Here is a 25,366-nt window from a genome sequence, read left to right as displayed (position 1 = left end):
ACTTAAAAACTACATCCTTCTTCCCCCATTCAATGGATCCTTCACAATTCAGCTTAAATGGAGCTTCTTCTTGTAAGCCTTCTCCCTCCCACTAAGATCCTTCTAGGTTCTCCCAGAGTGCATAGCAGTTCCCTTATAGAATTCATCACACTGCATTATCATTACTCATTCTTACCTGATTCTGTTACTGCACTTTCTATCTCTTCAATGGTGGCATCATGACATTTGAGCTTAGTTTTCCCAGAAGCAGAGCCTGAGGGAAGAATTAAGTACAATTAATTTTGGAGGTGATCTCTGGAAACACTGGAGGCAGAGTAAAGAAGTGAGACAGGGAAGGGAAGATAACTAATGAGGAACTCAAGTGCACTACTACTGTAGGTTAGTCGAATTTAATATGCTGAGGTGGCAGCATAATATGCTGACTCTGGGAGTCAGTGAAAAATCTGCACAATCTCCCATCCTAGGAGAGAGTTTGTGTATTCACATACTATCCTGGTTTCCCTAAACATTAAGTAGTAGCACTGATTAATCCCTCAATCCCAGACAAACCAGAGTGGTTAATCACCCTAACCACCAGCTCCCACCAGTTACTAGTTGAAGGCATCTGAGGAAGGGCAAGTGAGTGGAGGAGTAGAGATTAATTCCCTGACATTTTTAGCCTGTGTGTAGACCACAAAATTAATTCCCCTGATCCAAAAGCCCTTAGTCAAAGAAATTTAGGAGCTGACAGTTAAAGGTAAGGCCATTACACATGACACACTGGATGTGCATGATGAATATGGATCTCCATAGCATTTGCTACAGCCTTGTTTACTATTAGAGACATACTTCCCAATGTCTGGCACATGGCAGGTACTCAAAAATAGTCATTAAATAAATGTATATGTAAATAAGTTACATATACATTTAATTTTTTTTTACAAAGGAAGCAAATTTCTGTGATTTATTTACTATTCTGTCCTCAGCATGGAATATTAATTCTAGCTAAATGTTTAATAAATATTTTGAGTGAATGGGTAATTGAATAAAAAGGTCTTACTGAATGAAGTAGATGATCTTTAAGGTCCTTGTAAGCTGTGAGATTCTATAATATTTAAAAAATCAATATGTACCTTCCACAGTATCCTCTTCAAACACATCATGTTGTTATCTGTGTGGGTACTGTGGAGAGAAAAACACCCTATTTAATCATCCTTAATCAGCCCACATTAGGGAAGTGGAATGTTGCAATGTCCTTTCATCAGCCTCATAGCAGAGTAACTGTGACTAATTGGATAAGGGCCACCATGACCCAGTTTTTGGGCCCTGTCACTTCAGAAACATTAAAAAACACACCGTGGGAGGGTGGAACATAGATTGACTATTGCCACTTGTGCTCCACTAATGATAGAAGTATAGAGAACTCCAGTCTCCAGAACTGGTGCTTCCCATAGCATTTTCTGTATTAAAAAAAAAAAAAAAAATGGAGTGGTGCCTGGGAGGCTCACTTGGTTAAATGTCTGCCTTCAGCTCAGGTCATGATCCCAGCATCCTGGGATGAAGCCCACTTTGGGCTTCCTGCTCAGTGGAGAGCCTGCTTCTCCCTCTGCTCTGCTCCTGTGCTTGCTCTCTCTCTCTCTCTCTCTCTCTCTCAAATAAATAAATAAATAAAATATTTAAAAAAATAAAAAATAATTCAAAAAAATTGAATCAAAAGGGAGGTGTGTGTAGAAGAAGCTAGAGTCTTCAAATAGCTTTCTGAAACACCATCTGAAACAGGAAAGGCTTTGAGTAAAGGACTATGGGAATGTGTTTAAACAACAACAGAAAGTGGATGCACTCTACTTATGGTTTTTAGAACAGTTAGCACTTAAAAAAGCTTTTTGTTTCTTCTAGCTAATTATCTATGTACCACTGTCTTCTGCATTACTGGTGATGATTTTTTAGATAGAATTTCTCGTTCTCTAAGAAAACTCTTATCCTGACCACATATAATGTTTTTTAAAAATCCAGATTTTTATCATAGTGATATGGGAGAGCTTGGTTCCTATCTCACAGAGTCGACACGGGAGAGTGAGTAAAGGGATAGAAGTCTATTAAGTAAAGATACAGAGAAAGCTCTCAGGAGTGATGGGGTCCCAACAGGGTTGCCACTGAGAGCTTCGCAGGGTTGGTCTTTTATTGAGAGCCTAATCAGGAACCTAAATCCTTTTAACATATCCACTGATATCACCCTTGAGTAAGGACTATAGATAACATCTTTAATGGCTTACTTCCTTTTTGGAGTCTGATGATATTTTGTCAGTTACAAGTAGCTGTTATATCAAGACACCCTCCCCACCCACACCTTAGGGCAGAGTGTTCTGGCTTGTTCCCTTATCTCTGGTTTCCTTACACCTCAGCATTTTTGGGATTTGTGTGAGCCTGCTTCCGAGGCCCCTTGCCTAGCCCCATTTGTCCCTAATTTAATAGCAATTTTCTAGTTTAAGAACATATCCCTTTCCTGATTATTAAATCATGTGCACAGCTAAGGATTTTAGAAAACTCAGAGGGTGATTTTTATTAGTATTTTTCGTTATATCTATGATCTACCTAACTATCCATCTATGCATTCATGATTATATATTCTGCCTACCAAATTTGGAAGTTATCTTCATAATTTTCTGACTTAAAATTCACTAGGGTACATACTAAAAAATTATTTTGGGGGCCAAGAGTTAGGATCCCAGAGAGGCTGCAGGTTGTGATTTGCTTTAAATATGAGTGACTTTTGTAGTTCCTTCTCAGATGAATGGCAAAAGACTTGATTCTTATTGGATGACTTTTTTGGGAGATGGCTTTCAAAGAAGCTGAAATCTAGACACAGCCAGAGGGCCATGTGACTCTGGTCAGGGGAGATGGACCCACAGCCACTAGAACTGTAAATAGAGAAAACAGTGATTTCAGGTTGTGTGTCACAGAGACAATTAATTTTTATGCACCTAATTCTTTCTTGGCAAATGTATACAGCACACATGAGGGAAAACAACATTTAGGATGTCCTCATTTGGTGGTGCTTGGTTGGCTTAGTCAGTATGTGATTCCTGATCTGAGTCATGAGTTCAAGCCCCACATTGGGGGTAAAGATTACTTAAAATAAAAAGTGGTTAAAGTGGTAAAGGTTATGTATACTTTACCCTAATTTTAAAAACTAAAAAAAATTATTTGGTGAGGGTTCATGATTCTTTCTCTCTTTTATTTTTTTTTTTTTAGAGAGAAAGAGAGTGCATGTGCATATGCATATATGCAAGAATTGGGAGGAGGGACAGAGGGAGAAGGAGAGAGAATCTTAAGCAGGTTCCCTGCCTGGTGTGAAATTCAGTAGAGCTCGGGCAAGGTTTGATCTTATGACCCTAAAATCATGACAGGAACCAAAATTAACAGTCAGACTTAACCAGCTGAGCCACCCAGGCACCCCCATGATTCTCTTAAATTAGGACATAAAGGCTACTTATGTCTTTGGATATACATATATTTTCCACAACTGGATTATTCTGTTCATATATCTTACAGAATATTTTCCAACTATTAAACCTTAACCAAATCCTTTTGTTTTTTTTTTCAAAGGCATTATTTGTACTTGGGATGTTTATGTGAAATTCGACTCATACCTTATATAAGTTAAAAAAGGTAAACCGGAATTAATGTGATCCAGATTTCTCATGAGAATATTTTGAGCCTGCTCTCTTTTCCTTGAGGTCACAATGCTGGTTAGTTGCAAAAAACAGAGTTAGAAATTGGTTTGATTTTTTATCAAGATTCTTTATATTGTGGCCCTGGCTTAACAACCAACAGTTAGATTTTATTTTTATGGCAGATTAATAACGTTTATAGAGATATAAATATAGAAAATGTATATATGTAGTTATATCCCTTTAAGTATTTTTGAGTTTTTTTTAAATAAATATATATACTGAAAAGGATACTGATTAAATAATTTTCACAAATTGTAGAAAAATTATGACCTACCTATGTACCTGGAATATAGATCTGGAAATGGTATTATCAGTTCCCAGAAGCATCTCTTGTGCTCAGGAATCCTCTCCTCCCCCATCCTTGTAAGAATTCTCCTTCATCACCATAGATTAGTTTTGATTCTTTTTGAATTTATGTAAATGGAACTTAAACTTTTCTTGTGTTGAGTCTGGCATTTTACTCTACATTATAGATGTGGATTCAATCATGTTGTTATTTGTAGTTTATTTGATTGTTGTAAATTTTGTAGTGTAGAATATGCTATTGTATGAATATTCTGCTGCTTTTTTATCTATTCTGCAACTGATAGGCATTTGAGTGGTTTCAGGACATAAATTATTAAAAAATAGCGTTCTGATTAATCTGTTTAAAAAATAAAAATATATTTACATATATGGGTGGTTTTAAATGAAATTTTCATGAATCATAGTGAGTACATTCATTTTTCAGATTTTATTTTGAAAATTCTCATCAACTGCCTATTGGGGTGAGGGCTTTTCTACACTTTAATAAAGATTCAGAGGTAAAATCTGTAGCCCCACTTTTAAGATGTTTGTAGCTTCACAAGAAAGACCACCACATGTATACTTTTTGCAAATTTGGGGAGGAGTAAGGATTTTGTGACCAGATGTTTACTTCTATATTAATGGTTTTTACTTACCTAGTAAATTTCCTTTTTTGTTTTTTTTTTTTTTGGTAAATTTCCAATACCATACTTTTTTTGCCATTATAGGTGGCCCTTGTGCATTAGTTTGTAATGTAATGTAAAATAATTTCTGTCATTGCTCAACACAAGCCTGAAAGCTTTAGCTTTCATGGCAGTAGCAGGAATTTTTTTACTTTAATAGATGTTACCAATTCTCTACTGCCAAACTGGGGAGGTTAACAATTTTTTGTGTTTATTTATTTTAGTTTTTATTAAAATTCCAGTTAGCTCACATGCAGTGTACTATTAGTGCCAGGTGTATAATTTATTGAGTCAACACTTACATACAACACCCTGTGCTCATCACAGCAACTTCCCTTCTTAATACCCATCACCCATTTAACCCACGCCCTGCTCACATCCCCTCCAGTAACCATCAATTTGTTCTCTAAGCAATTTGATTTGCCTCTCTCTTATTTCCTGCTGTGATTGTTTTGCTTCTTAAATTCCATACATGAGTGAAATCATTAAAATATGGAAAGTTTCACAGATTTGCATGTCATCTTTGCACAGGGGCCATGCTACACTTCTCTGAATTATTCCAATTTTGGTATGTGTGCTGCCAAAGTGAGCACAGGAGGTCAACAATTCAACATAAAACACTTTTCAGAGCACTTTAAGATTCTCTACTGTTTAGTTCCTAGGTAACATCTCCATATCTAAAAATCAGTACATGTTTAAAAGAAATGCATGTTGGCTATGTAACTTCTTATATATTCCAGAAATGACAATTTTTTTAAAATTTTTATTTATTTATGATAGTCACACACACAGAGAGAGAAAGAGAGAGAGAGAGAGAGAGAGGCAGAGACACAGGCAGAGGGAGAAGCAGGCTCTATGCACGGGGAGCCCAACGCGGGACTCGATCCCGGGTCTCCAGGATCGTGCCCTGGGCCAAAGGCAGGCGCCAAACCACTGCGCCACCCAGGGATCCCCAGAAATGACAATTTTGAAAGAAAAACTAATTCACTACTCTATTAGGTACTAACAAAGATTCTCTCCTTGACCAAGCTTTAGTACAGCAGCTCTGAGCCCTTTACCTCAAATAGGCTCAACTTTGGAAATTGTGTATTCATTTGAAATTGTATATTCATCTTTGCATTGCCGTTTCAGCAAGAATCCTGTTGAGTCAGTCTAGCAAAAAATCCGTCTAAGCTTTGATGTGTCCTCTTTGTAATTTTCCATCCACTGAGCCCTACAGTACTCTGGCCATAAATTCCCACTTGTTCTTGTATTTGTAGTTGAACTCTACATCTTTCTCCCACTGCAAAGCCCCCATTACAGTAGTCTCTCTTAAATAGTCTTTTATAATTTTGTTAACAAGTGTCCTGAATAATAATATTTTAATGGGTTTTTTAATGAATAATATATTATTCTGGGGAAACCCAATGATTCACCATCTTCTAGTTTTATTTTCCATCTATATCTTATAAATATAAATAAAGACAGAAAAGATATCAATACAGTTGAAACTTGAATAACACAAGTTTGTACTATTTGCATCCACTTGTACACAGTTTGCTTTGATAAATATAGTTCTATAAATATGTTTTCTCTTATGACTTTTAAAATAACATTTTTCTAGTTTACAGTATGAATACAATATATAATACAATACATAATATGCAAAATATGTTAATTGGCTGTTTACATTATCAGTATGACTTTAGTCAACATTAGCAGGCTGTTAGTGGTTAAGTTTTGAAGGAGTCCAAAGCTATATGCTAATTTTCATCTGCAGAGGGAGTCAGTATCTAAACCCTTGAATTGTCAAGGACCAACTGTATATTAAAATTAATAAAAGAAAACCAGCTTAAGGCATCTCTCTCTCTCTCTCTCTCTCATACACACACACACACACACACACACACACACACACACGATTTAAAGAAAGGTAAAGATTTTGTGATTATATCTTTCCTTTTTTATAATACTTTTTTTTTTTTTTGAAATATAGTGTAAACTCTATGAGAACAAAACCCATGTCAATAGTTTTCACCATGATATCTCCAAAGCACAGTGCAATGCTTGGCAGATGGCAAGGACTCAACAAACTTATTGAATTGAATTGTATCTTCATTACTTTACAAAGGCATCAAGTGTTTTGGGGGAAAAAAGTAAACGATTAAGAAGAAGAGAGACAGGAGTCAGTAGAAGCTTAAAACAGAAAAGGAACTAAATTCACATATCAAGTATAATTGCACTACTATTCAGTAAGTCTCCACGAGGACTCAGTTCCTTCTTATTTTAAGGGAGTCAGGGCACTGTTCAATAAGGAAGTCATAGTCTTGTACCCTGTTGGACCTTGGGTTCAGAGGGTCTATAAGTTGATCCATTTTCCATCTGGTTTTATTTGTAGTCACTTTAGGTTAAATTGTACCAATAAAGTTTCAATTGTACCTATAGCAATTTTATTTACAGAAATAGGACTCTGGCTTTGCTAATTTTAGCTTCAACCCAGTATAGAATTATACCCTTGGGGTACCTGTAACTCAGAAACCATGTTTCTTTTTAAACTGAGCAATAGCAGATGAGAAATATTGGCTCAGAAGGTCCACATTTTGCTAAAATAGCTCCAGGCTGCTTTGCCCTATAAATCACTGAATGACTTGGACATTTGCCATGGGGCTCACCAGAGGGCCATAGCTATTAGTTCACATTAACTCCCCATTTAGGCATTTCCTTGTCTGTTATAAAGCCTGAAGGCATTTCCTTGTCTGTTATAAAGCCAATTTGAAAATTGTTCATGTTGAACAGAATGGTTAAAATATGCAATGTGATTCTTTTTAAAAACTACTTTTTTTTCAGGCACCTAGGTGGCTCAGTGATTGAGTATCTACCTTTGGCTCAGGGGATGATCCTGGGGTCCTAGCATCAAGTCCCACATCAGGCTCCCTGCAGGAAGCCTGCTTCTCCCTCTGCTTATGTCTCTGCCTCTCTCTGTCTCTCATGAATAAATACATAAAAATCTCTTTAAAAAAACCTACTTTTTTAATGGATTAGGCATCAACTGAAAAGATCTAAATTAAACCTTTATATTCAGAGTTTTGGATGATATGATGCAAATGAAGAAGCTTTATCATGCAGTACATGTACTAATTTTTGGAGATTGCTGGATAATTTGTTTCTCTAGACCTGTTCTCCAGTCTTCCTCACCATGAGGTATTCCCCATGAGGCTAATCTCTCTAGCCCACACTATATGAGTTTCCTTGCCCTCTAGTTTCCATTTGGTTTGACCAGTAGGATGCTTTAGGTAAGAGAGGAGAGAAATCTGAGTGTTGGTTCCCACACTCCCACTCTGCCTAGCCACTATTTGGCAGTGGCTGTCTCTTCTATGCAAATTCACAGCTCCTGTTAGGTGGCTTCTATTCTATGCCATTTTCTAGGTTCCAATACTCCTTCCTCTTGCACTTTCAGGACTAGAATGATGTAGTAGGCAGAATAATGATACCCCAAAGATGTATATGTTCTAATCCCTAGGACTTGTGAATATGATGCCTTACTTATTAAAAAGGACTTTGCCGATGTGATTAAGTTTAAAGCCTAGAGACGAGTGGATTATCCTGAATTATATAGGTGGGCCCAGTGTAGTCACAATGGTCCTTATAAATGGAAGGCAGTAGGTCAGAGGTAGAGATACAATGGAGGAAGCAGAGGTTGGAGTGATATAATTGCTGGCTTTGAAGCTGGAAAAGGGCCATTGGCTAAGCAATGCAGCAAGCCTCCAGAACCTGGAAAAAGCAAAGAACAAATTCTCCCTTGAAGGAACTCAGCCCAGAGAGCATCTTTAGTTTAGCCAGGAGACTATGGACTTTGAGGTATGATCATGAATTTGTGCTGTTCTAAATTAACTAAATGTGTGATAATTTGATACAGTGGCAGTAGGAAACCAATCCAGATGATAATGGCTTTCCCATGGTACAATACCATCCTTTGGTTGGTGAAATTTAACACTGCCTACATCTTTGTGAATAACTCCTTGATTAATTTTTCTTCATTTATTCTCTTTGAGTGTACCATCTGACTTTTGCCAGGACTCGGTTAAATACATATACTTTATTTAGTAAACCACTTTTAAAGATTTATTCTATTTAAATAGTGGGATATATATACAGTGCCTGAGGTAAATACAGATATTCACTGTATCATTATTTATAACAATAAGAGATAACATAAATTTTCAGAATAAGGACTGGCTAAATAAATTATGGTACAGCTGTATGGTATAACAATAGAATGCCAGAAAATATTTGTTACATATATACATGCATACATGCCTGACTGCAGACTATAAAACAGATCTATATCTATACCTACATCCATATCATGTTTATACCTTTATTACCTACCTATCTCACTAGATAAAGAAAAAGTAATGCTTTTAGTGGTTAACTCTTGCTAGTAGATAAAGGGTATCTTTTTCTTTGCAGTTTTTCATACTTTTCAAAGTTTCTACAAAGTTTTCATTAGTGTTCAGAAAACTTTAAAGCAATAATGGGGCTTCCTCACATATGTAGAATGCTTTGTATTACAGAGAAAGTATTTCTATCTTCATCCAGTTAGACTAATAATTTCTTCTACTGCACCTATTCAGTGCAGCTCCATTATAGTTACTTATATTCTTATCTGACTCCTCTATCATATTACGGGGCATTTTGAAGCAGAGAATGCCTTAAAATTTATTTCTTCCTATACTCACAGTGCCCTTTGTAAGGCTCTTGATATGTGTTTACTGAAAGCTTTATACAAAATTGATTTTATAGATGCTTAATCAAAACTTCTTTGATAAGGGACTTATTTTTAGACCCATAAATAATACAAGTAACATAAAAAAAACTAAAAGGCAAATTTATATACTTATAGCAGGGAGATAGAAGATAACTTGATTTAAGATGCAAATGTGCTGAATTATTTATACTAGATTCTTGTCACAGAATTGTCCATTTAAACTTTGTTTACTAAGAGGATTGAATAAGATAAGTACTTACTTAGCTGAGGTAAACATTAGGATTAGGTTACTCAACAATCCCATTAAGTACTGGAAGAAATAAAATAGCTTATCATACTTTCGGCTGGAAAGGCTTCATGGGCTAGGTAGACTCTTTAATTAGCGACTGTTCAGTGTGTGAACAGAGAAAGGCAATCTAGTAATATGGCACTATTTTGAAAAAGACTCAAGAAGGAAATTGGACAGAGTCTAGGCAACTGTGTGGAGATATGACACAGTTTAGAAAAATCTGAATGTTAGATAGCATCAATAACATTAGCAGAGGAGTGATAGAAGTAAGATGGGTTAGAAAGGACCAAATGCCCTTATTTACATATGAAACTGAGTCTCCTATGATAGGAATTGTCAGGAAAATCTCCAGGTGTGGGACACTTGGGTGGAATAGTCAGTTAAGCATCAGACTCTTGGTTTTGGCTCAGGTTGTGATTTCAGGGTTATGAGATAGAGTCCCGCCTAGGGCTCCACCCTCAGTGTGGAGTCTGTTTGAGATTCTCTCTCCTCCCTCTACCCCTCCCCACCAAGTTCTCTCTCCCTCTCTTTCTAAAATATTAAATAAATCTAAAAAATCCCCTGATATGACTTGAATTCTCTATCCCTGGTCCAGTGACATTTTTTTCTCTTTGGCAAGAATCTTCAATTATGAGTGAATACCCATGTTCGTTTCATTAAGGATTTTATAAATTTAGCTACAAAATAATTTATTGGCTTAGTTATATTAGAAAAACATATTAAATGAAATTATAGTTATTGATACCACTTAATGCATATTTAGCAGTCCAATTAGGCATTTCCCTGTTTTTAAGGAAAATTATTTTTATTTTTTAGAAGATATCTACATGTATTTCTTTATGTGTATCATCTATGGTGATTTAAATGATATTGTTCTAATTGGGAATAGTTACTTACCAATACTTGGCTCTGTAATTTTCTCTATGTACATGAATGAATTTCCCAAGCATGGTATGTCAGTAAAGATATTACTCATTATTTATATTTATTATTTATACAAAGTGTGAATATATAGTAATTCACTTCATAAATGATGATCATTATTCTTAAGTAAGTTAAACTATGATCATTTGCCTTTTCTTTTCTGATCCTACATATATGTGCTGAGGAAAATTATTACTATCCAGTCCTTTCTTGGTATTAAATCAGTTACTTCTTATAATAAAACTATGAGTTATAAGCCATTGTTATTATTCCCATTTTCAGGTATAATAGGTCTTGACAGGACCTGGATTTGAACCTAGGTAAATTGGAACAAGAGCCCCTGCTTTGCCATTTTGTTATACAAATAATAAGGGAAAACCTTTATTTATATCCCAAATTTGGGTGAAGAAAGTTGCAACTACATTTATAATCGTTCTATGATTTTTAACCTCAGAACAAGAAATAATAAATAAATCCTACCACTTTCCTGATATAGTAAAAATAATGAGTCTATTGAGACTAACCATGGGAAACTCTTTTGTTGTCAATTGTCTCAAGCCCTGAGGGACAAAGGCCAACTCTGAGTCTGGAATTTTTCAGATAACTGGCAGTCTCTTTTTTCAAACAGAATTCTGAAAGCAGTAGGTACAACATATCAATTGATCATTACTTTAGGTAGAGAATAAAAGAAATGCAAAATTTATCATCTTACCTCTTTTGCTGGGTATTCTAAAATTTGTCTCATTGCAATAAAATAAAGTGAGGTCAAGATCAAAGAAAGAAAGCATCTGCAAGTATGGCAGATCCTAAAGCATTAACAGAAAGATAAAATATCTCAGAATTTTACTTCCAAATCCTGAAACATTGTAAGACCCAGTAGAAAGCATAACAGCCAGATGCCTCTCCCAGGTTTGCCATTAACTGGCTGTGTGACCTATGAGCAAGTCAACCAGCACTAAAAAAATATAGCAGAGTTTTAGGTCTAGACCATTCTCCCTTTCTCCTACACATTTGACAAAAATTCATAGTGACAAAGCATAGAGATAGCAATTTTTGACATAATCCCCAAAGACTGCATCATTTGGTTAATTTAATTTGACCTTCGTCACAGACAAAAATTGTTGCTACTCATCAGAATACTATTGAGACTAAAAAGGGGGGGGGTGAAGGCCATATAATGAATATGCACTCAGCTAAAGATAAGGGCATTGAGTTAGACAGAACACAAAACCTAAGTGAAAGCTTTTTTGTAACATGTCTAGAAGGTGAGAAAGAGATGTTTAAATTGGATGTAGGCAGCCATGAGAACCAAAAGAAAGACAGGCAGAGGAAGGTTAGGGCAGCAGTGCTTGTAAAGGATTAGGTTACTTTCTTTTGAGAATTTCAAAGGACTTCAAAAAAATATGACACCGTCCCTGAAGCATGTCTCCCTATGTTTTTTAAGTTTGGGGGCCACAGAGAAAGGTTCTTTGACCTTAAAAGTAACTAATGTGTATGATTTCCCCAACAAGAGTCTCAATTTTTCAACCTATAGTTTAAAGGAATGTTTGCAATACAAACACTCCTTAAAAATGAAAACATGCTATAGTGTCACCTTAAGACATACATGAGTATTACTGGATTTTTAAAGGAAAGCCGATCTGATGGAGTTGGGAGGATCATGGCAGCAGAATATCAGAGGCCCTGGAAGTAAAAGAAGACACTTTTGACCATTTGCTAAGTGCTAGTGTATAGGACAGCATTACTATATGTTTTAGCTAGTAAAATGGAGTCTTATAAAGGATGAATTGACAATTGTCAAATAGCAGGTAAATGGTAGAGTTGGGATCCCAATTATGTCTGACACTAATGTCCGTGTTCTTAATCACACCACAAGTTTTGAGGTACACAGGTTTGAGCTTTACTTACTTGGTGATATTTCTTCCTTCCGTTTCCATTCCATACTCCAAATATGGAGCTCTTAACTTCTTCGAAGTGAGGAACAATACCATGCATACTAAGATCATACTGCCCACAAATAAAGTTCACATAAAGGGAAGGCAGTATTGGGGAATGCTACAGGAAAGAGGGGTTACAATCTTTACAACAAACAAGTCTAGCCGGACCATTAACATGCCACCATCAGTTAGAATGCAGCATTTTTATTGTAAAAGTCCACATAATTAGGCAAGTCCCTTTGTGAAAAGGTTTTCAAATACATAGATGGGGAGCAGCTAATAATTAAGAATTAGATTACATATAATATATATTCATATTGCCAGTACTATGCACACATTGGAAAGCTAGCTTTTTTGAGTGTCCCCATTACAGAATACATTTCAAGTTGACAGTAATGTTTCTCACCATTGAAAATTTGCCAACAACTCTCCCAAAGAGTCAACATTAAATATGTTAACAATTCAAAACATGAAAATAATTAATTCTATTTACATGTGTTTGAGGTTATATACTAGAGCACTGATATATTAAAGGTGTGTAAAATTGGCAGCTAAATGTGTTTCAAGATTCACCCAGATGACTCAATGAGGACCTTACATGGTTTTATAACAAAGCCACTCTTTCTTTTCTACTCTTTAGATTATCTATCAAGTTATACTGGCTATGATTAAATTCTAACTTAGAAAAACGATACCACAAAGAAGAACTGACAAAGGATGCTATTTTAGAAAAATAAGGATTCAGGATGAGTACATGAAGGTGAGCTCAACTCATCATGTTTGAAGTCTGGTACAACCACTTCATGTGATTGTCACATAGTTGAATGAGGCCACAGTCAGAGGTTCAACCTCCATGTAAATCATTCCTCTGTTCTTTCAATTTTTAAAAAATTAATCTTCTGTACTTTCTTTTTTTTGAACAGAGCATAGAATAAAACATTTTGAACACCAGTCAGGTATGAATCCTGCTCTTGCCTGTCATGTCTTCGTGTGGAATTGTGGATGGGTCAAAGCTAACTCATCCCCAAACCTGGAAAAAAATATGAAAACTCTAATTATGCCCTAGTAGACTCATTTCTATGCATAAACATAGGACTTAAGTATTATTTTAAGAGAAGTATGGACTTTGGCTATTTTTGTTCATTATCAAAAATTTTAGTTTAGACAAAGGTCTTTGGATCCTTCTGTTAATTTTCACAAGATCAAATAACATTTGGCAATGCCTTTGTGAAAAGATGTATTACTGGTTCCAGCTGGCTCAGAGATTCACAGAAGCATATGAAGCCAATTCACTTCAAACTGTATCTGTTGAGCACCAACCATGTGCCAGGCACTATATAAGGTGCTAAGGACCCAAAGAGGAAATGACAAGGATTCTGCCCACAAGGCACTCACAATCACTAGAAGCAGATCTTGAGATGGAGAATAAATTCTGTTAATCTATCATCCTAAAAGGAAGAAAAAAATAGCTGCAAGCACATACAATTACTTTGTACTCTATGAAATTGGGCATATTTAGAGATGGCAAATGTCAATTACTCAGTCTATATTTTACTTAAATTGTTTTAATATGTCCTACATGGAAAAAAATAAGTTTTTCGAATCTTCATGCTTGAGGGAGAAGGTAGAGAAAATTCCTCCCTCCAATTCCAAACCCAAACCCTTATAATTACATTCACAATTCTTTGATGGCCCAAAGTCACAGAATAAAAGACAATGCTTTATGATGTTAACTTCATTCCATTTACTTTGGCTCTAAAGAGATGCATGCATTAAACTTGAGGCATTCTATGCTATTGAAGTATTTACATCATTGTACATGTGATATGGAGGAAATTTTCTTCCTATCTTGGGATAGAGGTATAATAGATTTCTAGTCTAGGCTCTTATATTTAAAGTGACTTGTGTTTTTTCTCAAATGAGGGAGATATCCTACTGGGACCAAATTTGCTACAACCTGCCCCCAAATGAGCACAGGGCACAGTTTTGGACCTTTTGCATCTAATTTGTTCTAATTTGTTTTGAACTGATTAAGGACACCACCACTGTTAAGTAGTCATGGCTTCCACTATTTTAATCATTGTAGCTGAAAAATATCTTGTTTGGTTTCAGTGTTCTTGCTCTAATTTCACTTTGCCTTGCAGATTTGAAACACAGCAAACATTTTAGTTCAAATTACACTTACCACAGGAGAGTTGGGCATAAACAATATGACAGTAATACAATTTAGAGGGTTAAGAACATAGAAACAAATTTAAATTATTGTAAACCACACAAGGGATTATTTAAGCAGACTTAGAAAGGACATCTTCTCTCCATGAGATTTAGTGAATAAGACCCACATCAATTAAACCCATACCTCTTTCACAGGTAAAGGTAGGAAACCCAATAAACTAGATTGAACAAGCAGAAGGCAGTGGGGAAGAAGATCCGTGCATATGAGTCCATTTTGGCAATACGAATATGTATCCTCCCATGTCTCCAAGCTCCTGTTCGGCAGTCTTCAAAACAGCAAAAGAAACTGGCACAGTCCTTGCCATCCAGACACTCATACCCATATTCTTCATCTCTCTCTTGAAGGTGAGTAGCATTGTTCATTTGAATGGTTGCTGATCTTGGGCGGATATCAATGGTAGGGGCCTGAGACAAGGGTAGGGAAGAGTAGTTAGTGATACTTGATAAATCCTAAACTAGGTCTCCACAATCTCACCAAGGTGAATGATGAATCTGAAAATGAGTACTCAGGAATTGCTATGAAATCGTGATCTACAATGGTAAAATTGAACTTAGAAGGATAGCACATTTGCAGATTTCAAATTTTGAGCTTAAGCAGTGCAGCTGAAAATAATACCATCAAGCTAATAGCTATAGCAAGAAGATTGAACACCAAAAGAACTCAAAGTTTAAAGATTTAAATCAAACAACTACATGGAATCTTATTCTAGTAAGTATTAGATGTGAGGTTGGTTACATGAAGGCATTTAATGGTGTTGCATGTGAGTAGAACAAAGAAATAAAATGCATCAATTTTGAACTCAAATTTTGTGTCATGCTTACCTATACACAAATAGTAAACCCCATTACACTGAGCAAATGTACTAAATGCTATTAAAAGAAAATGTTAAAATTTACATAAATATAGGAGTTTTCTGAGTTAATACCACAAATAGTATGGCTTATGTTTTGAAGAAATATAGTGCTTTGTCTACAATTCAGCATCTGGAAGCTTCAGAACATCAGCAATGTTCACCTACATGTAAGTGAAAACTCAGAAAAAAAAATACTACCACCTTTTTTACCATTTGAGAAGAAACTAATACCAATTAATTGAATAATTTAATCGTTGCTGCCATATTAATTATCAAAGTACTATAAATCTCAATGATTAATTTAATTTGGAAGAGTTAGTTTTATGATATTATAAATACAAATCCTAGTATCTCTGTGTAAATTATCAGAATTCAACTGGGAAAATAAATAGCATTGCACTATTGCATGACAGAGCCCAAAGGCCCTGGATTGCCCTAAAAAGAAGGGATGGATATTATGACTTAAAGCATTTCAGAGTATTATTTTTATAGAACTGATAGGTAGAGTTGAGATCAATGGAGATTATCAAATTTACTTATCAAAAAACAATCCTGTTTTGAATTAGGATTACAGAGTTACATATATATGGTAGGTGCAGTCAGTGAATTTTATCTGAAAAAAGAGAATAACTTTCGGCTTTCATATTTAAAGAGGCACTCTTTTCTAATGACATGCCATAGAGTTTATAGCTTGGTAGGGTAAAACCTCTGTGAATTAGTGTAGGGCTGACAAATCAACTCTAGAAATCTATAGAACTTTCTTCATCTCAAAGGTCTTACCTCTCGTAGAATACTTAAATATCTATTCACTAAAAAAACAACAAAAAAAATTGAAACACCATGTAAGCGTTAATAATTAAATTCAGCAGTTGCATGCAGTGAATTTTCATTCCAAAAACATTATACCTTGAAGGAAAACATCCGAAGAAGCTTTGGGTTTGTAGACAGAAAAGAGAATTGCATTTTTTTTTTATTAAAAGAAGAAAAAAGGAAAAGAAAAAGACAAAATAAGATAAATTAAAAATACATTTTAAAAACATAGTAAAATGAACTGAAATTATAAACACAGAAGGACAATTCTGGGCTTGGAATAAAGTTAGAAAATGGAATTTGGGGATTTCAGTAAATTAATCCACAATTATCTAACTGCAAAAGCCAATGTTGTTCACCTGTGAAGAAGCTTTCCATTGCCTGGCTTCCCTGTATAAAACTACTGTGATTTTATTTTCTAATTAATATCAAGGAGGCCTTAATAGGTAAATCTTAACACAATGAACCAAAAGGCATATTTAATGGAAAAATGAAATTTTAGCTTCTCATTCATAGCTTAGGTTATTTCTAGTTGTGATGAATCATCCAATTGGCTTACAAGATGGAAATCCATAAAATTTTCAGGTAATTTGATTTTTTTCAGTTTCTTTAATCCCCTCTGCGAAGGTATAGCTGTTAGAAAAGGCATAGGGGCATTTTCTGAAGACTCTTGTTTAAAAGCGCACCCTGTCACATCCTTGTTAATGCTGACATATAATAATGTTGAGTGTCATAAAACCCTTTTCTTGGGGAAAAATGTAATGGAAAGTGAAGGATAGGGATAAATAATAATTTAAAAAACACAATAAGGAAAATAAAATAAGGATAGAAAAAATGCAAAGATAGAGAGGCAAACAGACAGGGAAGGAAAGAACTGCATAAAGCATAGTGAATATTTGGGAAATTAAGGCTAAACATTTCTTTTTGTATTAATTATCAAGATTAATGATTTTTTTTCTTTACCTGTTACAGATTCTTAAATTCAGAAAAATATATGCCATTTGTAGAATTTCACAAAGGTTCCTTGAGATCCATCATTATATAACCTAGAATTAGCTATATTTCCTCATTATAATTTAGTTCCTCCAAAGCTGGTGGGTCAAATAGCTAGCTACTATCAAGGCTCTCTCATGGCCCTTATGGTAGACCAGAAAGTCTATAAATTCAGGAAGCTAGTGTGACTTCCTTTGCCCCTGTCTTAGAAGGGAACAGACTTTAACTTCTGTGGAGCTTCCTAGAAACCAGACAACCTCTATACTCAGGTGTGTAAATGGGTAGCTACTTGTTCTTTCCAACATCCGTATTAAAGGATAATTGCATTAAGCTTGTATATTTGTGCTTTATCATCTCTATTTAAAGTTTCATGGCAAGGTGAAGTCATCCTACCTTTTTCCAAATCACTGAAACTATATAAATCATCAACATCAACCATGATCACAACTATTAATGGCAAGGAATTTAATTTGTAAGTTACCATGTGATGCTTTTTACCTTCATTACCACAGCAGCCCTTTAATTAATATATATAATATATATATATATATATATATATATATATATATATATATATGGTGTAATGCTCATTTTCTATATGAGAAAACAAAGACACAGGGAGGCTAAGTAACTTCTCCAAACAATAGATGATCCATTTCATTTAAAAACAAAATGATAAATTTTGAATATGAAACCAACGGTAATCCTCTGGTGATAAAACACACACACATAATTACTTGCAAAAGTGTGGTGATCTTTGAAACTTCAAGAGTGTTTGTTGTGGCTTCCTAGTAGAAAGCCTTGAATGGAAATGTTAATTTAAAACACCAATAATTTAAGAATGTTATAGAAGGAGCAGAAAGATAACAATGAAACCTAGAATAACAGCAACTAGAAAATGCATGTCTCTGCAATGTTTATAATCCCTATGCAATGAAGAGAGTAAGAGTCTGTCTTAGTGAATCAGGTCTCTCCCAAGTAAATAATGACCAAAATTAATTCTTAGGATGCAGCCAAGCTCATAAATTCTGTTTTTATTTTAGAGCTGAAAGTGTTGAGATTTAGGTTGTAGACAGGCTAAGACGAAATCAAAACAAAATCAGGTGGCTTTCTACATAAAAATTTCAATGATCCCAATGGGAAATGATACATACAGGGTTTTTCTTCTTTTTGTCTTTATCCTTGCTTGGTTTCCGGTTGCTGACAAAGTAATGCAGGGTGCCATATTCCACCAAAGCGGAGAAGACAAAGATGAAGCAAACAGATACAAAGAGATCCATGGCTGTAACATAGGAGACCTTGGGGAGCGACTTCCGGGCAATGGTGCTGAGGGTGGTCATTGTCAAGACAGTGGTGATACCTGAAGAAAGGTACAGTAAAACAGATCATGTGACCTCATCATTAAGTAGGGTAACTGAGTCACTACTGAGACCAACTTTGTTTTGTGACTTCTGATAAGTAATCTTAGTAATGGGAAAGGAGGCATAACTGTAATCCATTCACTCAGCCCACAAATACTTATTGGCTGCTTACCAAGTATCAGTTACTATAACAAGCAGTGAGTAGATGCTGAGAAATAAGATGGACATGTTCCCTGACCTTATATAACTTATTTTTAGTGACAGAGAACCCTAAATTAATTGCACAAAAGTATATTTATAAATTATGGTTTGTGTCATGAAGAATAGCAAGGATGTTGAAAACCTAATTATATGTAATACTGAGGAAATATATCTTTGAGGAGGTGATTTTTAAGGCAGAGTTAAAAAAGTTAAGGAGAAGTTAAAAAAAGTTAGGAGGCACCGACTTATAATTGCTGAGTAAATAAAGGAAGATACTGAGGAAGGGACACATTATCTTTTTTTTTAATATTTTTATTTATTTATTCATTAGAGACACACACAGAGAGAGAGAGAGAGGCACAGACTCGGGCAGAGGGAGAAGCAGGCTCCATGCAGGGAGCCCGATGTAGGACTCCATCCCAGGTCTCCAGGGTCACGCCCTGGGCTGAAGGTGGCACTAAACCGCTGAGCCACCTGGGCTGCCCACACACTATCTCTTTTAAAAAAAAAAATAGAATACCTATCATCTGGGGAGGGGCAAGGGTATCAAGGTGATGCTGAGATAACAGAAGTTCTATTATGCAAAGCATGCAAAGGAGTTCACATTTTATTTAAAGTACAAGGAGGATCCATTAAGGGTGTTAAATAGAGGAGATGAGCTAAGTGACATGTTCTAATTAATGAATTTTTTAAAGACCATCATAGAGAGTGAAGATGGTGCAGTAGAAAGATACTGAGCTCACTACCCCCACGGATATACCTAGCTATACCAACTAAATATATTGCAACTTACTCTGAAAATAATCTAAGATTGGTAGAACATATCTTCTATAACAACTAAAGTCATAAAAAGAAGGCCATATCAAGAAGGGTATGAGAGAAGAGGCATGGTAGGAATCAAACTACTGTTGCAGCTACCCACAAGTGGGAGGGATATCACAAGCATGGAGGAATAAGGGGATTCAGGGGATGGACACCTCCATCCCTGTGTGCCTGCACTGAAATGAGCACCCATAACATCTGGCTTTAAAAATCAGCAGGGTTTAACTCCAGGAAAGCCAGAGTGTTATAGGAAACCAAGTCTCCACTTTTAAAGAGCCAGCATGCCTTATTACTCACCATGAATTCCAACACAGAAGAACTAGTTTGAAAAGTGCCTGGGTTATACATGAAGGAGATCTACTGACTGATTTTTGAATGTGTGCTAAAGGGGCAAGAACCTGCAGAAGCTTTCTCCAGGAACAGAAGTGTTGATATGCACCATTTTTCTTGCCCTGTTTCAGCCTAGATGGCTATTTACTTGTAAAAGCCAGTTCTGAAACTTTCTACTTGCTAGCAACACTTGCCCCACCCCATCATTCCTCAACAGATCCATCTCCCATAATTCACCCTCCCCAGAATGCACCCCTCCAAAGTAAGTGTCTCCTGTCCCACCATAACTGGCCAGGTGATCTCAGTTGGGACCAGCAACCCCCTCAAAGAGATTATTTCCCCACAACAGCTGATAGGCAGCCCTTGCCAAAACCAATCTCCTTTCAAAGCAAACCTTTCCCCAGGGACTGGGGAGTTAACCCCACAAACCAGCATGCCCATAGTACCTGGAACCAGGCTTCTCAGCTCTCTGTGCTAGGGGCAGACCCTACCCAACACGTGCCCACAGCAGTCACGGTCATAACAGGAGGGTGCACACAGCCCATACAGGGGATATCCCTGGAGCACGTGGTTCTGGTGACCAGGAGGGGATTGTGCTACAGGGCACCATAAGCATGCTCTCAACATGAAGCCGCTACTTTCAAAATCAGGAGATAGAGCTGACCCACCGGATACATGAAAACAAACACAGAGAGTTAGACAAAATGAGGAGACAAACAAATGTTCCAATAAATAAACAAGACAAAGCCACAGAAAAAGAGCTAAACAAAATGGACATAAGCAAACTACCTGACAGAGTTCAAAGTAATGGTCACAAAGATACTGATAGGACTTGAGAAGTGACTGAATGAACTCAGAACAAAGAAATAAAAAATATAATAAAGAACCAGTCAGTGCCAAAAATACAATAACTGAAATTAAAATACACTAGAGGGAATCAACAGAAAATTAGAGTATTGGGACGCCTGGGTGGCTCAATGGTTGAGTGTCTGCCTTTGGCTCAGGGTGTGACCCCTGTCCAGGGATCGAATCCCACATTGGGCTCCCTGCAAGGAGCCTACTTCTCCCTCTTCCTATGTCTCTGCTTCTCTCTCTGAGTCTCATGAATAAATAAATAAAACCTTAAAAGAAAAAAAAAAAAAGAAGAAGACGATGACTAGAGTATGCAGAAGAATGGATCAGTGAGCTAGAAGACAGGGTAATGGAAAGCACCCATGCTGAACAGCAAAAAGAAAAAATTCTAAAAAATGAAAATAAGTTAAGGAATCTCTGAGACCATATCAAACATACTAACTTTCATATTATAAAGGTTCCAGGAGGAGAAGAGAGAAAGAAAGGGGTAGAAACTTGTTGGAAGAAATGAGAGCTGAAAACATCCCTAATCTGGGAAAGAAAATAGACATCCAGGTCAGGAAGCCCCAAACAAGCTAAAGCCAAGGTGGTCCACACCAAGACACATAATTAAAATGGAAAAATGTAAAGATAAGTAGATAATCTTAAAAGCAGCAGGAGAGAGAAAACCCTCTAAGGCTATTAGCTGATTTTTTCAGCAGAGATTTTGTAGGCCAGAAGAAAATAGCCCTGATATTCAAAGTGCTGAAAGGAAACAAAACAAAACCTATGAGCAAGGATAGTCTACCCAACAAGGCTATCATTCAGAATTGAAAGAGAGAAAGTTTCTCAAACAAAAGTTACAGGAGTTCATCACCACTAAATTGGCATAAAAGGGACTTAAGTAGAAAATAAAAGGCCATAACTAGAAATAAGAAAATTGTGGCAGGAAAAAAATCATAATGGTAAAGGCAAACATACATTAAAGGTAACAAGTTAATGAAGGTTAAAATGCCAGTATGAAGGTTAAAATGCAAAATTAGTATAATCAATTATATTTACAAAAATTAATCAAGGAACACAGAAAATAAAAAGATTAAGGGCAGCCCCGGTGGCGCAGCGGTTTAGCACAGCCTGCAGCCCAGGATGTGATCCTGGGGACCGGGGATCGAGTCCCACATTGGGCTCCCTGCATGCAGCCTGCTTCTCCCTCTGCCTGTGTCTCTGCCTCTGTGTGTGTGTGTGTGTGTGTGTGTGTGTCACGAATAAATAAAGTCTTTTAAAAAATGATTAAAATATGGCATCATACACATAAACATGGAAAGGAGAGTAAAAATGTAGTGCTTTTAGAATGTGTTTGAACTTAAGTAACCAGAAACTTGTTATAGACTGCTATATACTTAGGAAGTTATAAATGAACCTCATGGTAACCACAAGCCAAAAACTTAGATACCCCCCTCCCCCAAAGAAAGAGAAAGTAATTGAAGCATAACACTAAAGAAAGTTGTCAAACTATAAAGCAAGAAAGAACTACAAAGCAACCAGAAAACAATTTTAAAAATGGCAATAAATCCATGCCTATTGATAATTACTTTATAAATGGACTAAATGCTTCAATCAAAAGACATAGAGTGACAGCATAGATTAAAGAACAAGATCCATATATATGCTGCCAACAAGAGAATACTTCAGACCTAATGACATATACAGGCTTAAAGTAAAGGGACGGAAAAATATATCCAATGAAAATGAAATTGAGAAAAAAAGCTGGAGTAGCAATACTTATATGAGACAAAATAGACTTTAAAGCAAAGGCTGTAACAAGGGACAAAGAAGGGCATCACATAATGATAAGAAGACCAATGCAACTTGAAGACATAATGTTTGTAAATATTTCCACATCCAACATACTAGCACCTAAACATATAAAGCAAATATTAACAGACAAAAAGGGAGAAATTGTCAGTAATACAATAATAGTAGAGGACTTTAACAGCCCATTTACATCAATGGATGAATATTCAGACAGAAAATCAGTAGAGAAACAGTGGCTTTAAATGACATATTAGACTACATCTAGTCTACTTAACAGATACAGAAAATTCCATCTAAAGCCAACAGAATATGCATCCTTTTCAAATGCACATGGAACATTCTCTAGGATAGAGCATATGTTAGGCCACAAAGCAATTCTCAATAAATTTAACAAGATTGATATCATCATTTCCAACCACAACACTATGAAACTAGGAATCAATTACAAGAAAAAAAAACTGGAAGAAACACAAAGATATGGAGTCTAAAGGGCATGCTACTAAAAAAACAAATGGGTCAAGGAAGAAATGAAAGAGGAAATAAAAAATAATAATAATACATAGAGGGGAGCCTGGGTGGCTCAGTTGGTTAAGCATCTGTCTTTGGCTTAGGTTATGATTTCAGATCCTGGGATTGAGCCCAGCATTGACCTCCCTGCTCAGTGGGGAGTCTGCTTCTCCCTCTCCCTCTGCTCCTCCCTCACCCGCACTCATTCTCTTTCTCTTTCTCTCTCTCAAATAAATAAATGAAATGTTTTAAAAATACATGGAGGTAAATGAACATAGAAATACTATAGTTCAGAATCTTTGGGATACAAGAAGTTTACAGCAATACAGGTCTAGCTCAGGAAACAAAGAAATCTGAAACCTAACCATCTCAAATCTAACCTTATTCCTCAAGGAATTTGAAAAAGAGAACAGGGATCCCTGAGTGGCGCAGCGGTTGGGCGCCTGCCTTTGGCTCAGGGCGCGATCCTGGAGACCCGGATTCGAGTCCCACGTCGGGCTCCCGGTGCATGGAGCCTGCTTCTCCCTCTGCCTGTGTCTCTGCCTCTCTCTCTCTCTCTCTCTCTCTCTCTCTCTCTCTATGTATGACTATCATAAATAAAAAAGAAAAAAAAGAAAAAAAAGAAAAAGAAGAACAAAGCCTAAATTTAGTAGAAGAAAGGAAAAATAAAGATCAGATTGGAAATAATTGAAAGAGACTAAAAAGGAAAAGATGAAACTAAAAACTTGTTCTTTTAAAAGAGAAAACTGATAAATCATTAGTAAGACTAATCAAGAAAAAATACTCAAAATCAGAAATGAAAGAAATTATAAGTGAAAAGACATAAATATAAAAAAATAACAATATGAAAAATTATATAGCAACAAATTGGATAACCTAGAAGAAATGATAAATTCCTAGAATTATACAATCATCTAATGCTAAATCAGGAAGAAATTTTAAAACTGAACAAAAAATTACTAGTAATGAAATTGAAGTGGTATTCAAAATACTCCCAAAGAACAAAATCCAAGACCAGAAGGCTTCACAGCTGAATTCTACCAAACATTTAAAGAAGAGTTAATACCTATATGTCTCAAACTATTCAAAAAACAAAGGAGAAATGAATGCTTCCAATTTCTATGAAGGCAGCATTACCTTCATATTAAAACCAGAAAAAGACACTATATATAGAGAGAGAATTTCAGACTAATATCCTTGATAAATATGGATGCAAAAATTCTCAACAAAAAATTAGCAAACTGAATAATATATTAAAAGGATCATTCAATACTATTAAGTGAGATTTATTCCAAGGATGCAAGGATGGTTCAATATATGCAAATCAATCAATGTGATACACTACATTAACAAAATGAAAGATAAAAATCCTATGATCATCTCAATAGATGCAGAAAGGCATTAGACAAAATTCAAAATCCATTCATGATATAGGCTCCCAACAAAGTATAGAAGGAATATACCTCAACCAAATAAAAGTCATTTATGAAAAACCCACAGCCAACATCGTACTCAATGTTGAAAAGCTTTCAGCTTTTCCAAGGTCAGGAACAATACAAGATGTCCACTTTCACCACTTTTATTCAACATAGTATCAGAAGTCCTAGCTGTAGCAATCTGACAAGAAAAAGAAATAAATGACATCTGAACTGGTAAGGTAAACTGGTAAGGTAAAACAATTTGAAGATGGCATTATACCATATATAAAAACCCTAAAGACTCCACCAAAAAAACTATTGGAATGAATTAATGAATTCAGTGAAATTGTAGGATGAATACATGAATTAAGTGTAATTATAAATGCAAAATCAATATACAGAAATCTGTTGTGTTTCTATACATTAACAATGAATTAGCAGAAAGAGAAATTCAATGATTAAGAAGACAATCCTACTGCAATTTCATCAAAAAGAACAAATTATTTAGGAAAAATTTAACCAAGTAAGTACTTGGTTCAGAGTACCTGTACTCTGAAATGATAAGAAATGGAAGGCAACACAAATAAATGGAAATATATACCATGGTCATT

General features: G+C 35.7%; 1 protein-coding gene and 1 non-coding gene across 6 annotated transcripts in view; both read right to left on the bottom strand.

Annotated features, from left to right (window-relative positions):
- Positions 1-5,167: 5,167 nt before the first annotated feature.
- On the bottom strand, positions 5,168-5,274 carry LOC129510067 (U6 spliceosomal RNA). Its single transcript, XR_008664509.1, has one exon. It is a non-coding gene; the product is annotated as a U6 spliceosomal RNA (small nuclear RNA).
- A 7,322-nt stretch (positions 5,275-12,596) lies between these two features.
- GABRG2 (gamma-aminobutyric acid type A receptor subunit gamma2) overlaps positions 12,597-25,366 on the bottom strand; it is a 106,691-nt gene continuing 93,921 nt past the window's right edge. For 3 of the 5 annotated variants that reach the window (XM_055324778.1, XM_055324779.1, XM_055324781.1), the window contains exons 8-10: positions 18,625-18,830; positions 16,574-16,597; positions 12,597-15,218 (exon numbers count right to left, since the gene is read on the bottom strand). In XM_055324778.1, coding sequence (XP_055180753.1) covers positions 14,943-15,218; positions 16,574-16,597; positions 18,625-18,830 — 506 coding nt within the window. In that variant the 3' untranslated portion in view covers positions 12,597-14,942. The remainder of the gene's footprint in view (positions 15,219-16,573; positions 16,598-18,624; positions 18,831-25,366) is intronic. The other 2 variants (XM_055324780.1, XM_055324783.1) reach the window with 1 other exon arrangement.

This window comes from Nyctereutes procyonoides, unplaced genomic scaffold, assembly GCF_905146905.1.
Source record: "Nyctereutes procyonoides isolate TBG_1078 unplaced genomic scaffold, NYPRO_anot_genome, whole genome shotgun sequence".
Classification (NCBI taxonomy): Eukaryota; Metazoa; Chordata; class Mammalia; order Carnivora; family Canidae; genus Nyctereutes; species Nyctereutes procyonoides.
This window is presented reverse-complemented; position numbering and strand designations above follow the sequence as displayed.